This window comes from Alligator sinensis, unplaced genomic scaffold (genome assembly GCF_000455745.1).
Source record: "Alligator sinensis unplaced genomic scaffold, ASM45574v1 scaffold832_4, whole genome shotgun sequence".
Taxonomy (NCBI): Eukaryota; Metazoa; Chordata; order Crocodylia; family Alligatoridae; genus Alligator; species Alligator sinensis.
The window spans coordinates 630,198-645,935 of record NW_005842329.1 but is presented as its reverse complement, the minus strand read 5'-3'; the positions used below and the strand labels follow the sequence as shown (position 1 = coordinate 645,935).

At 41.1% G+C, this 15,738-nt stretch overlaps 1 protein-coding gene across 2 annotated transcripts in view; it reads right to left on the bottom strand.

The window, feature by feature from the left end:
* The window catches only part of PDE10A (phosphodiesterase 10A), a 337,773-nt gene that overhangs the window by 5,777 nt on the left and 316,258 nt on the right, over positions 1–15,738 (bottom strand). Inside the window, exons 20-21 of one of the 2 annotated variants that reach the window (XM_025210028.1) lie at positions 12,283–12,363; positions 7,519–7,607 (exon numbers count right to left, since the gene is read on the bottom strand). In XM_025210028.1, the coding sequence (XP_025065813.1) occupies positions 7,519–7,607; positions 12,283–12,363 (170 nt within the window). Of the gene's footprint in view, positions 1–7,518; positions 7,608–11,245; positions 11,300–12,282; positions 12,364–15,738 lie in introns of those variants that run through there. The other variant, XM_025210029.1, reaches the window with a different exon arrangement.

The window sequence follows — 15,738 nt, the reverse complement described above, 5'->3', positions numbered from 1 at the left end:
TTCAAATATTCCCGCCAGTGGCTCTGCAATGATGTCGGCCAGTGCCTTCAGTACCCTCGGATGGAGCTCATCCGGGCCTGCCGACTTAAACGCATCCAGTTCCTCCAAGTGACTCTACACCATCTCAGGGTCTACGCATGGTAGTCTGGCGTCTTGCTGCTGCCTCTCTACAATCCCAGTGAGAGACTTGTCTTGCCCCTCTCTTAGGAACACGGAGGCAAAGAACTCGTTGAGGAGTTCAGCCTTGTCCCCCCTGATTGCTTCTGCCCATTTAGTAGGGGTCCTATTCCTCCCTGGGCCTTCCTTTTACTCCCTATATATCTAAAAAACAATTTCTTGTTATCCTTTACTTGGGATGCCATCCTCAGCTCCATGGTAGCTTTGGCCCGTCTAACTGCCTCCCTACAAGCACGAGCAGAGGAGGTATACTCCTCTCTGGTGATCTCTCCGTTTCCACTTTTTATGTGCCCCCCTTTTGGCCCGTAGGTGTTTGGAATAAATGTCTACAGGCTCTCCAAGTAAAAAACTTGACACTAACATGAGGTCCTTGCTATTTCTTAGGATCATAGGAAAGTAGGGCTGGAAGGACCCAAATGGGATCATTCTATTCAGCCACCTCCTCAAGGCAGGATCATCCTTGACTAAACCATCCAAGTCCAGCATCTGTCTAAACCACTGTTCAAAATTTCCAGGGATGGAGATTCCACAACTTCTCCTGGAAGCCTGTTCCACTGCTTGACCACCCTTGTAGTCCGAAAATTCTTCCTATGTTCCAACCTAAATTTCATCTGCTGCAGCTTGAGGCCATTGCTCCTTCCCCTAACTATCCTCTATGGTCACAGAGAAAAGTCTATCTCCATCCCCTTTGTAATCACCCATCAGGTACTTGAAGATTGCCATTGAATCCCCACTCAATCTTCTCTTCTCCAGACTAAACAAACCTAGTTCTTTCAGCCTTTCCTCTTAAATTACATTTCGCAGGTCTCTAATTATTTTCTCCATTAGACTCTTTCCAATCTGTTCACATCTTTCTTAAAGTGTAAGGCCCAAAACTGGACACAGTTTGCCAGGTGAAGACCAACCTGTGCTGAAGAGAGCAGAAGAATTGCTTCCCTTGATTTGCAAGAGACACCCCTGTTAATGTTTCTGTTGGTATTAATTTGCAGTATGTGTTTCATTCCAAAGAACTCAAGAAGATAGCATCTTAAATGCTGTATTCTAGAAACTAATATACATTATTAGTTTTAGAGTGATATCAAAATAATTCATGTAGCACCTGGAACAGCATCGAATGGAAATGAGATTGTACTCTTCAGTTCCATCATTAGAGCCATATGAGGCACAGGTCTAGTTATCTGATGAGCCCTGGGGAAACTCAAAACCTGCAGAGCAAGCCACATAATTTTGACAGTCAGAGAGGACCATGTTACTGAGCTATGAAATCTCTTATCAGTGTCCTCCTATTCTGAGCACAGAGCTCAAAGTTTACTGTTCAGCTTCCCCAGTTACAATTTAGGAGCTCTGCTGCTGCTGGAGCTTCACTCATGCAGTGCCTAAGCTCAAGATCACAGAATTGGTGGCTCCTTCCAATTGATGACTGCAGTTTGTGAGGGGACCGTTCCATCTTGAGGAAACCCTAAAATTTGCTCCATATAGAGTTTAGAAATTTAGTATAACCATGGTCTAAATGTGGGGACTGTATGGGACCTAGAAATAAAGAGTGCAACTTAACCAGTGCTTGGATGACTGAGTTTTGATTGTAGTTAACAAGGGCTATTCCCAAATCAGTGATTAAGGCAAGGTAGCTTTTAGAAATAAAACTAGTGCATCTTAGATTAAGCATGGCTGCTGAGGCAGACAACACCTACACAGTCAATACAAAGTCACCTGACGGTTGTTGATTCACACAATACATACTGGTTCACAGAAAACAAATTCTTCAAAAGATGTTTGCGCTTACTCTGCAAGGTTCTATGCTTAACCGTCAGAGATGCAGGGCACCACTAATTCCCCATGAGCAGACAAGCAGGGGTAGATCTACACTGCACATTGCAGCTCCATGTAAAGATACCCAAGTGATCTCTAAACAAGGTAGCTTGGATACCTCAAGCAATGTAGCCACTTTAGTGTGAATTAGCCCTACTGAGACATAGGGTATATTAGCCCAGGCAGAGGACTGCACTCATGTGGCTACATTACTTCAGGTACCCAAGCTAACTCTAAATGGGTATCTCTGCACTGCACTTTGCTGGCATACACTAAATTTGTGGGTGTTTCCCACCACTGAAACCCCACTTAAAGCATTTCTAGTTAAGCACTAGAAAAGAGAGGCATCAAAAATTAGCAGTACTTTAGAAAACTTATTGTTAGCAAACTTGTTGGCAGTGGGGAAGACATAATTTTAATGGCCTAATAATATAGCCAGGAACAAAAAACCTGTGCATTCTTATGGGAATTCTGGTCCTGGCAAAGATATGCTGTATAAGCTTATGCATGTTACTTATCCTCTCTGAGTTTCATTTTCCATATCTGTAAAATGGGCATAATGGTGCTAAAATATTTCACAGAAGTATTATGAGGTTTATATAAATATTTGTAAGGTAAATGCAAAACCAGGCATTTGACTAATGTGATACCGATACTTGGGTTTTCTGACTTCTGACTCTTGAGTTTAATCTATTAATCATTGCTCTTGGGAAGGTATTTTCCGCAAATGTGTCAGATTACATGTACACATGTATATATTTAAGCTATGAGCAAGGTTGTAAAACCAACTTGGCTATGCCCTTTGGTAAGACTACTAATTCATGACCTGGTAAAATCAGGAATGCATACAGGTACTTTTATAGAGATGGACAGCTAGCTGTGTTAGTCTGAAGTCAGACAGAAAACAGGTCAGGGTAGCACCTTAACAAATTGTTCAGAAAGGCACATGCTTTTATAGGTGACAGCCTATGGAATTCTGTACTGAAAGCAACATTTGTTTGTCAGTGTACATATGATTTCAGGATTATAATCAAACTTTCTATATCAGTGGTCTCCAACCTTTTTAAGTGGGAGATCACCGTTGGCATTTACAAGCAACTCAAGATCTACCATGTGCTGCTGCCACCTCCCACCCAGCAGGGAAATCTGTGGGGAGTGAATGGGAGGAAGGCAGATCGAGGCAGAGGGAGAAAAAATTATTTGGGGGTGTGCCTCCCCAGTAGGTAAGTCCTACTCAGCCAGGGCCCCACTCTACTTACCCCTGCTCCTGCCTCTGTGGCACTGTCCCTCACTGCAGGGGCCTCGATCTAGCTCCCACCCCTTCCCTCCCCCACGGACTGACCTGCTGGGCTGGGGCGCACACATGCATGCATGTGCAGGCACTCAGCCCCCCACCCTAGCCTCAGATCTTGGAGCCAAGAGGCTGTGAGATCTCCGAGTGGTTGGTGACCACTGCTCCATATCAGTAAGTACTTATTTTAAGCAACGTGGTTTAGAGCACATCCATTCTTGCCCAATGTTGTAACTCTGGATCCAGATTTTCATACTATTTTGCTGAAAATACACTGCAGTATTGTGAAATGAGGGAGCTATTAAATGTTACAATTTAATCAATGTTATGTATGTAACCATCACTATTAGCAATATGCACTAGTGAATAATCTGCATAGCACAGACTGAGATAATTATTTCTTCTTCTCATGTAAGGAACTTAATATTTTCAGGGATTTTAAGGCCAAAAGTGAATACCATTAAGGTGTAACATTTATTCCTTACATACCACATACTATTTCACTTAGTAATTTTCTGCACGAAATAATCCTAGAATAGAAATAGATGAAGTCTTAATTTAAATTCTCCAAGTGACAAAGTTCACTATTAGAATGTACTATCAGAAATCTACTCACTATGCAATTCCCATATTTACTTGAATCCAAGACAAGTCCCCCCACGCCCCTGCCCATTCAACATGAGGGGGGAAAAAGCCTTGCCTGGATTTGAGTACCAGCCTGGGGCAGGGCAGCGGGTGCAGCTCCAGTTCTGGCCCTAACCCAGGCCTAAGGCCACAGCTGGAGCTGCAGTTGCCGACTACCCTGGACTGGGGCCAAAGCTGCAGCCACCACTCTGTTTCCTGGCCAGGGCTAGGGCTAGGGCCAGAACTACCAGTGCTGCTGCTGCCTGGTAGGGCCAGGGCCTGAGCCATGGCCCTACCAATAGCCAATTGGGCACTTTGAATACTGTGCCCAATTTGGGTCCCACACCTCAAGAACTAAAGGAAGTTCAGAGAAAGGCAACAAGGATGATCAGTGGTACAGAATGGCTTCCATGTGAGGAGAGATTGGAAGAGGCTAGGCCTATTCAGTTTAGAAAAGAGATGCTTGTGGGGGAGGGGGCAAGATAAGGGTTTACAAAATATTAAATGAAGAGAAAGTAAACAGAGATTTATCATTTACTCTCTCTCTCTCTCATAATACAAGAGCCATGAGAAAACCTTGGTCATACCTGTTTGCTCTCTCTTTCAGTATCCACTCTCTGCCACTGTGTGACAAGATACTGGGGCAAGATGGACCTATGGTCTGACTCAGTAAGTAGTATTTCTTATTTCACTTGCACCCCAAATCCAGCCCCTGCCAATTGCACCCCTCTCACTGCTTTCCCTGTTGCAATGATGGGAGGAACAAATTTGAGACGACTCTCCAGTAATTAGGTTATATACAAGGAAATTAATTAGAATAAAGTTAGAATATTCTATGTAAATAATCTAATTATTGGGGGCAGGGGGCAGTTGTCTAAAATTCAAAGAAATCTTGGGTTGGGTAAATATGGTCGTTATAAGACTAATCTATGATCAGCTAACCTCTTACTACTCTTGGATAACTAAATCACCAAGTTTCTTTAGTCTTTCATTACACGGCAGGTTTTCTGGACCTCAAATCATTCTTTTAGCTCTTTTCTAAAGTTTACAGTTTGTAGCATCCTTTATTAAATGTGGACTCTATAAAGCAGTATTCATATTCTAGTAATGGTTTAACTAATTCCATATAGGAAAATAATATCACATCCCTACTCGTGTTTGATATTCCTCTCTCTGCCTCTACTTGCAAGGGTCACATCAACTTTCTTGGCTATGGCACTGTATTAAGAGTCTGTTTTCAGCTAATTATTAGCCAAGACCCCAAAATCAATTTCTGAATCACTATTTTCCAGGGTACAGTCCTCTATTTGGGTAATATAACTTGCATGCTTTCTCTCTTGGATGTGGGATCTTGCACATGGCTGTAAGTACTGCCGTATTGCAAATACAGCATGACAACCACTTGAGATGGCTGATTTTTAATGACAATCACTTTAGTAATAACATTCTGAAAGTATATTGTCTTATTGAATCTATAAAGTTGTCAGACTGCCAGCTCCAGAGACACATGACTTGAGCTCCATTTGAACTGGCAGCCCAGTCACAATGCTTTATTTTTTCTTTTATTTAAACAAACCTGCTAAGCAATTTTCCAAAAGGTCTGGCCTTTTGTTTCTGGCATTAGGAAATGAGTCTGAAGCTTCCAACCGCAAAGGGATTGTGACATAAGGTCCCACTGAGAGAAACTCAGCACAATAATAAAAACTACGTTTAAGGAGATAGGACCATCTGGAACAGGCACAAGTAGGGCCGAGTCCCAGAATTACATCTGGGTCACTGATGATCTCACATGGATATGCATAAAAGGTGAGAACGAAGAGAGGCCAGATTTCTTAGGAGTTAGAGGAGATAAGACAGAAGGAGTGATGCCTCATTATGCTTGCCGGTTCCAGAAGCAGGTAGGAAGAAATAGAATGAGAACAGATTAGCCTGGAAAGACTGAGAATAAGAAGGTGCAGACAGAAGTGCAGCTCCCCTTTTAACTGAGAATGTTTTTCAGGAAGTGGTCTGAGTCTAACGATCCCCTGAATCAAACAGAAGTTCAATGTTGGTTCCAGGGGACGGGGAATCTAGCTGCTGGCTCCAGTCTGTTTCCCCTAGAAATGGCCCCTCCTTCCTCCCAGCCTGTGTCTGTTTTCAGAATGGGAGGGGGAAAAGGGAGGAGAGGGAGCTCGTTTTAAGGGTTCCCCAGTCAGCACTGAAAAAAACATGCTGAAACCAGCTCGGGTGCTGGGAGGCAACGCAGGCACAAGTTACAGATGATGCTGTTTTGGAACATCTTCATCTGACCCCCTCATGCAACAAGGGTTCAGATGTTCACCTGATCAGCCATTTTTGAAGCAGTCTGTAGCCATGCACTTGTGTTTGGTCATGGCTATAGACCACTTTGTATTGTCAGATAGGTTAAAAACTGTCACTTCTGTCTGCAAAGTTCTGTGGAGGCAGAGAGAGCACGAGAGGGAGTGAAAGCGAGCAAGAGAGTGCATGCTAGAACACATTAGTGATTAAGTGCCGAGTGTCAGGGGTAGCCCTATTACAACCAGGTCCACAGTAGTAGCAAAATGCGTAATCTCACAAAGAACCTGTATAAAGTGGATTTATTTTTGTTACTTTATAGAGCCCTTGTAACCAGAAGAGAAAATCCTAGTGGTTTAAAGACCTGGAAAATGAGGACAGCTTACGTGCTGGTCTATTATATAAGAGGAAGAAACTCCTGTTTAGCTAGATTCAGGGACCTAACAGGCAGAAAAAGAATACAAGAAAGATGAGGTGACAGCAGAAGTGTAGAAAAAAAACACATTAATTCTTTGGTGTCATGAATATATCTGGTTGGAATATTTTTTTTAAATGTTTTTCTTTGTTGTTGGTGGAGAGTGCCAACTCACTGGACCCAAAATCTTGTGTGGAAATGTATTGGTTTCAATGAAACTTTTGGTGGGAAAGGCTTCTTGGGTCCAGGATGGTCTTTCTGGTCAAAATGAGAGAGGAAGCAAATGCACAAAAAACATAACCACCCCAGAACACTCAACAAGGAACTTGTTTTGGCTGGGGAAGACATAGAAACAAATTCTGCCTGAATCAAACTAGGGAGCTGAATCTGTATCTTCTGCATCCCAAATGAGTACACTTATTATCATATTATTGACTATTGGGTAATTCTTCTTTCTCCCTGCTTTTACATAGAAGGTTTTGAAAGGTCTCGTTTTGTCCTATCGCAGAACAAAATCAAATGCCAAAACTTCAACAAATTTTGAGAAGCAGAATTCTTGTTTTCCAGCCAGCACTGTGAGAGTAAAGCAGAAGTAGCCAGAGTGAACCCGAGTTGCACTGGGCTAGATGGAAGTCATTAACTAGGGACATGTAATCACTGAACCTGTTTACCTCAGGTACTTTTCTCTTCAAACACATTTTAATGAGCTGCCTCTGTGGACATTTGTTAGCTTACCCTAGCTACCAGTTACTCTGGAGAGATGAAAACATTTGCATGAGAAGAATATTTATGTTTGTCTGCATGCGATATTTGAAATTTGGTGCCTTTATTTCCAGGCATATGCACAGTGTGTATGCAGTCTCTCGGGCAAGATGTAGGCTGTGCAAAAACAGATGCTGCAACTCACCTGCAGGCTCGTAGTAGTGGCCCAGTAGGAGGGAAGATCTGTGTGAGAGTGGTGTAACATGGGATGGCTACCGCATTATAGAACCCAATCTGTGAAAAACAGGAAAAATGTTGAATGGAGCCAAATTATGACACTGAAAATTAATAGGAAATATGCCCCTAATTTGTCTACTACATTTATTTACTTAGTATTTACCACGGGGATCTGTACTTCTGTATACCACTGTAGTTTTCAAGTACCCTCAGTGTAAAGTCAGTAGTAATAATTAAGTCCGTAGGGGTCTTCAAGGAATTTCTGGAATGCTTCCCTTTTCAATGGCTCATTTATACTATGGCTCTTACTGTAGCTACCAATGCCATAGCTGAACTTAGTGTTAGCAACAATCAGAAGTTTCACAAACACAGGCAGTGAGGAGGGGCCAAATTCAGCCCAATTTTAACTTAACTGATTTCAATGCAATTCTAAAGGAGATTTCTCTGCACAGTGTATAGATCAATATCACTGGAACCACAGTATTTAAAATACTTTCTTTTCAGCCCTGGAAATAAGAGCATTTTTATTTTAGGCAAAATACATATCAGACTGGACAAACTATGCCAAAATGTAATTAAAAGCCAATTCATGGAAAATCTTTGGGAGACTCTTCATTTCTGACCAAAACAAATGCACTTTGTAGGCATCTTAAGTTTTATTTTATTTGCTCCGGACATGGGCTCCTCAAACTGGCACTTTACATTGCATGCATCCAAACATACGTCCCTGTTTTAAGGTTGACTGGAGCTGGATTAAAAAACTTCCTTAATTCTGTTTTACAAACCAATGTACATGCAACATATTATAGTGACTTAACAGCCCAAATCAAAGTGCCAAAAATTATCTGAGTGTTTAGAAATGTTCTTCTATTGACTTTCACAGAGACCTGCATGTCTATGCTGATATCACAGCAGTGACAGCACTGTAATGAAGGCATACCTGAGCTGGTACTGCTACTTGTTTAGCTACAGTGGCATGAAGCTCAGCACCAGCTGCAAAATCAACCTAAGAAGTAAGTAAATTAAGCGCTATGGGCCTGTGTTCTGGGATGGAGGGGGATGCGTTTTAATTTGAGTGACCTGCAGGAGCAGCTCTAATTAAAATGCCCACAGTGTCTCGTGCATTCATTCATCATTGTGCACTTCAAAATGGTGGTGGGGCACTTTAACTAAAGCTGGTTTGATGACCTTTAATAACGCTATTTCAAAATGGAGGGATGCTGAATACACATGATGGTAAGGCTGCTGAAGAATTCTAATTAGATTAATTAATTGCTTGACTGATTAGATTAATCAACTCGGCTTCAACATTTTCTAATGCCATGTTAAAGCAGGCATCCCACGTTGTTGTCACTAAACGACAAGTGGAATCTGAGCTAGTTAGTTTAAATGCAACAGAAGTGCAACACAGACAAAGGTACTTTTGAAATGACACTTTTCCAAAGGCATTTTTAGAAAACAGAGCTAAAACTCCTAAAACACTTAGGTGTTTTAGAAAATGTTTCTTTGCACTTTTTCAGACATTAATGAATATCATGGTAAAGCCATAACTAGCTTTGAAACTGTTTTTTTTTTTTAACTTGCCCAGAGTAATTTTTTTTTAAAAGCAAATCACTTTGTTTCAGTTGTAGCTGAGTAAGACTACACATATAACTGAAAATTAGATTTCTGAGAAATGTTCCAATACTCTGGAGCATGTGCACTGGTCTTTCTAGTTAACTACAACATTTTGGTGATCATGGATCTTCTATATAGATCCTCAAAATGTACGTTTGCACAAATGAATAAATCCTATACAGAGGAATGTGAATGGCATCTTGAGCAAGAGCCTTGATTCTTCCTGCACCCAGTGCTTAGCTATTTGCTGGCCAATGGACCAAGAAGCAGAACCCAAGTATAGGGCTTGTGTTGCAGTGACTATGGATTCACTGCTCAAGGGAAGGGAAAAAAAAACGAAGGATTCCAGTCCTCAGAGCAGAAATTGTCACTGGTCAGGGAACTGCAATGAGTACTTTCTGCAAGGGATGAAGACTGGGCAAAGTATTTGAATGCGAGGAAGGGAGAGGTATTGCACATTATTGTTATACTAAGGGAACTAAAACAGAAAACATTTCCAAATCCTTCTGTCCCCAAAAGGATACTTCTAAGTGTCATTATTGGCTGATTAAGGTTTTAAAGCCACATTATAGATCTTTATACCAGTATAGGCTCCCGAGTTCCTTTTGTTTTACCTTAGAAGCACTGACATTAACTTTCATTGGCTTTTACAGAACTGTGGCAAATTATTAGCTAAGGCTACTTTTATAGAACTGTAACACTGTAAAATCTTACCACTTTGCCAGAACACTGCTGTAATACATGAGAAATAACGCAACTAAAAATAGATATTTTGAGAGTCTCTTTTCTGTAATTTCTTTACTTACTTTTCTACTAGAAATACAAATGGTAATGGGCAGAACACAGAGAGAGCATGGCAGAAAGAGACTGGCAATAATTATAGCTGAATTTAGAGAGAAAATAACATTAAGTTTTAAACAGAAATATACTGGGGTGAACGATCTTTCACCCCATCAAAAACTCTATACAAATGTTAGGTAGAGTAGATATAATTTACTATGGTGTACCTCTCAAGATGTCTAAACCAACCAAAATATATGGAAAATTTAACAACAAATACAGGAAAATTGCTCCAGTTTTCTCTTTGGTTAATGGCCTCATAATAAACGTAAGAATTTTATGAAGTCATTGCTGTTTCTTTGTCAGTCATGAAATTAGGAGAAGGATGATAAATATGTTAATAGGAAATTGAAATCTCCATTTACAGTTGTCTTCTAAATTATTAATCTATTATAAAACCTTCTTGCAACATTTTTCACATTTTGTTACATTTTTCACTTTGCCTCCAATACTATACTCTTTTACAGTAAATATAATGCCCGGTGATATTTACACGCTTAAAATCAAATTTTTCAAAGGGCCGCTAAAAATAAGCAAGTACCTCATATATATGTGGGTGTATGCATGGGATGTGTATATACAAATATAAAATGCTTCAGGCAGCTGGCTAGTTTTGATATGCAAATGGCTGGATCCTTGATTTTTTTCAGCTGTTCAAATTTGTGTGTGTAAAGCCAAGTTTAATGAGCAAGTCAGATAATTGTGCTAGCTCAGGATACAGCAGGACGTAAGTTATTTTATAGGTGCGTATTACAGGCCCTTTGAAATCTGCTCCTATACCTATACCCTGGACAGCTCATTCAGTAACCCAGGTTTTGAATTTCCAAATCCAGTATCTGTAGTTATTTAAAATTCTAACATAGATGCATCAGCCTAACATTTCATATCATTTAAAATCACAGATCCATTTGGGTGCCCTGCTGTTTACTTCTTTCCATCCCCAAAACTGACCATTTATACTTACTCTTTGTTTTCTATCCTTAAGACAATTTCAAATCCTTGAGTAGACCTGCTATGACTATCTAACGTCATTAAGAGTCTTTGATGGGGGACCTTGCCAAAGGCTTTTTTGGAAGTCCAGATATAGAATAGAATGAATGAATTTATAGAATTTACCTAATTTTACAGTGAGTCTCAGAAATGTTGAGAAGTTTGTTAAAGGTCTTAGAGTGAGTCAATAGTTAAAATCAGGATTTGAGCCCAGGTATCCTGATTCTTAGTCCTTTACCTGATTAAATGTACTGTTCCTTCCCTCCAAGATAAATTGAGATGCATCTTCAACTCTGAAGCACCTAGCACATACAAGAAACTACAAACTGGGTTCTAAGATAAACTATAAAGTTCCAATTTAAGACATCCTATTGACTTACTAGACACCTATCCCTAATTCAATCCTTTGCTGTTATCCTGTTCCTTTTTTTTAAGGGAAAAATATTTAAGACAGACTTCAAACTACCTATGAATTAATTTATGAGTTAGTTTCATCAGATATTAAATACTTGATAATTTTCCAGATATATTACATTTATCACTCTCTCTCCATCCATTCATTTTATATTTTTCTTTAAAAAAAGTTAGTGATATTTATCTTTTCAACAATTCATTCCTACCCCAAATTGGTCTTCCACCTTCCAGATTTTGAGGTATTTTTTTCTTTAAATATTTCTTCATTATTTACTTATAAAATAAACCAGGTGTATGGAAGAAAAGAATGCTTATGTTCCTTATTCAAGTAAGAATATACAAAGCACCAATTATCCAACCAAGAAACTAGAATTTTTCAGAAGCTGCAACTTTGCAGACTTTGTATTACTCTAGGACATTATCAATAGGAGGAAGACTATAAAAGAATGATAGTAAATCCCAAATAACAGTATTCTGAGTACAAGAATACCGAGAGGTACTACACTAGCAAAATTTAACCAGAAGATGATTGCTACATTTCTTGTACAAATCAGGTTTGTGATTTCACCAACTAGGTATTCTTCTTATAAGTCATTCACAAATTCAGCCCTAACTACAAGTAGTAAAACAGTGACATAAAATATGTGAAATCATGAAATAGTGTGCTCTTGTCCTTCCAGTCATGTCTGTGAGGAGGAAAGTGCTATACTTTTCATGCAAAGCACGACTGTCAGCATGATAAAAGTCCTAACAGTCATAAAAATATCACATCTCTCTAAAAAATTATATATCATAACTTCTACCAAAATATTAAGTATGTACATTCTGCAGGACATTAAGAAACATTTCATTTCAGGCAGGTAATTCATACTTGGCCCTGAGGGACTTCATCCTTCTTGTCTCTGTCCATCATGGGTATAGGCTGAATACCTATCTTCTTCATTTCATCACCCTGAAAAGAAAGTAAGAATGGAGAGAACAGGGTCAAACATTCCCTGAATAACTGAAGACGTCCCAGAAAAAAAAGTCATGCCTGAAATCAAAATGTATTTCTGATGTATACTGTATTTTAACCCAACCCAGGTCTGTCCAACTGGCAGTCTGTGGCCTCCAAGGGGTTAATTTACAACCCTCCCTCACCAAGCTCCTGCCTGGTCACTGCTCTCCCATCGCTCTGGCTGCAACAACAGGAGGAGTCTCTGGGCTCCCCCTCCTTCCTCTAACTACTGCTCCCTGCCCCCACTCCAGAGTGCTGGGCAATGCAGCAGCATGGGGAGGTGAGGGTGAACCTGGGGTTCAAGGTGCGAGGGGGTGGTTGCAGGTGCACAGGGCAGCAGGGTGAGGGAATGGGTCACAGGCATGCAGTACAGCGGGGGCAAAAGGGGGTTTGCTGCTATGTGGTGCACTGGGGGGTGGGATCATGGGTACACAGTGTGGCAGTGGGAAGGTGCATCTGTGGGGTGTGTGTCCAGGGAGAGGCAGGGTTGAGGGGTTGGCTTGCCCTGATGTGGTCTGCAGGGCAGGCAGTCCCCACTGCTGCCGCCTGTCAAGTGTGTGGCCTCCAGCTGCTTGGAAGTTGGACAGTCCTGTTTTAACTTAGATATCTAGAATTAAGCATGCCACATAATAACAACATAAGACAGAATCTCAGAAAACTGTAACAAGAGGGTCTTTTTACAACATGAAATACTCAAACGATAATGTAACCAGCCACTGCGGGTTGTGATATACTTATTTGTTTTTGATTAGGCTATCCATGATTAAAGTCCTTGTATAAATAAAAAGGACAAGACACTGATAAATGATTTCCAGTTCTTCCTACAATCATTTACATCTTTCTCAAAATCTATTACCTATGTAATGCCTCATAATATAAATTATCCACTTTTCCAAACCATCCCATAGCCCCCCTTAATCCATCAGTTCAGTAAAAAACTAAGACAAATAGATTAGTTTTGCTACATGCCCTAAATGCCAAGGAACCCAGTTTCTTTGTGATTAAAGGGGAGTAGTAACTTTCAAGGTATAGGTCTCCTCATAGAAAGTGCCTGCTAAGCCGCTTCCTCTTCTTTTAATACAAGGAGTGTTAGCTAATGTTTTTATGATCATCAGAACTTTTGCAGTATCACATGGGGAAACAGGCAGTATTTGTGGTAGGCAAAAGTCACCATTTCTAGGCCAAAAGCATCACCCTAAATTCCACCCAGGACTAGGGAGAAGCCCATGCATACTGTTGATTGAGCACAGTTGCAATATATTCAGGCATAACCACTACTTAATATGCATGGAGCCATTTTCTGGATTGATTTCAAGATGCTCAATGGCCTTATGACATTACAGCATGTATAGGACACTGCACAAATTTAAATTCAGGGTAAAAGAAACATATACAGCCACAGTGGACACCCGGAAACAGCAGGGGTGACCTTACACTGCACACCTGAGTAAGATATGCTGGGGAAGCTCTCTCAGCATAGGTGTTAATACAACCTGTTGTTGCCTGCCTCCTAGTCTAAAAAAAAAAGCAAATAACTGAAAGAGAAGGTCCAGCTGTGCTACTGCAACCACTACCCAATGTCTGATGGACTCTACTCTCTTTTACTGCAGATGTGTGCAATCCTCCTTTGTCAGAGACCCCCAGCATAACACAGGCTACCTCTTGGAGACTTCAGATCTCTGACGGACAGAAAAATAAAAAAGTTCGCTCTAAATATTCTGTTTATAAGCTTACATAAGCTTAAATAGCTTATATATAAAAACAGTTCTGAAGCAGTGTATAACAGGATACTCCACAAGTAAAAGTGAGTGCAGAGCGCAATTTTGAATATTGGCTTCTTCCTTGACAATGACCTTGTAATATAGCCAAAAGATGACAGACTTTAAACCATAACATTTTTACATTCAAAAAACCTGTCTGGGGTGCATGATTGAATTTTACTTATCCTGGACTTCGGGCATGTGTGATTTGATTTAGGGGGCAGCAGAGCTTGTAATCCCACTGTACTTGGTCAGCACAGCTGATACAAACTTGGAAAGGTTCTAGAAACAAAGTTCTTTGATAAAGAGGTACCTGGCTCCAAGTCCTAAGGAACAACATAGAGGCCACCTAATTCATAAAATGTGTTAATGAGATTGAATAACTGAAGGCAGAAGGGTGGCATAAAACACTGATACGTGAAAGATCAGCTGATTAGGTGAAACACAGAGCTACGCAATCTCGTTGTCCACAAGCATAAGTTATGTTCAGAAAGGAAATGAAGTCAGAGAATTATGAGCACCTATGTTTTGCTGTAGGGGCTGGCAAAATAATGTCTTCTAGGAGCCTGAACTCAGGAAATTCCTCACTTAGTTGAACCAGAGGCAGAGAACGAAGGGTCAAATCTATTACGATAACATCTAGGGCTGCCTATAGACGTATGCATTTGTGTTCTAATTAGAACAGGAATGAGTTGCCTCACCATCGCATGTATTAACATCCCCCCCCGCTTCAAAATGGCCCTGGGGGCACTTTAACTAAACTTCATTGAATGAGCTTTAGTTAAAGCACCCCCACGACCATTTTGAAATGTGGCTTAATACACATGATGGTGAGCTGTTTTAATTACAGTGGCTGCCTGGGAACCATTCTAATTAAAATGCCCCCCACTCCACCTCTGAGCATGTGTATAGGCAAGCTAAGGGCCTTGTTACACCTTACACTGTAAGCCACACAAATGTAAATCAGCTTAGCGTTGTTTGGCTTAGTGCAACAATCACACCTTAAGGCAAAAAACCACCTCTGACTGTCCTTCACCTGCATACCTGTGATTTGCCACTAGAGGCTTGGTGAGCAGGGGCAAGAATAGGAGCTAGGGGCAGGATTAGGAGCCCACTAAATCTGAGCCCTTTTCAGTCTGAGGAACAAAAGCTGGTTCAAGCATCCCCAGCAACCCCAGGTGATGCCAGGACTCAATGCGCACATGGGCTGGGGCTCCTGTGGCTAGCAGGGGTTGCTGGCTGTCGAGGAGGACCACATGGGAGGTACCAAGGCCGCCAGGCACTCCAGGGCTGTGGCACTCATTGTGCCCGGCAAGAGCAGCGAGTCAGTCTGGGTGGCAGTAGAAGCCACCGCAGCTGCCGTGCACTCTAGGGCTCTGATGCTCCTTCTGCCTGATGTGCTGGACCAGCTTGCTGCTTCCACTGGGCACAGCAAGCATCACAGTTTTTCTGAGGGCAAAATCAGTCATCGGAAAAAATACATCTCCAGACTCTGACATCCGGTCAGATTATTCTCTTCTGAAGCTACGTACAGACATTTGGGGGGAAAGCAGAGGGGAAAAGGGGGGGG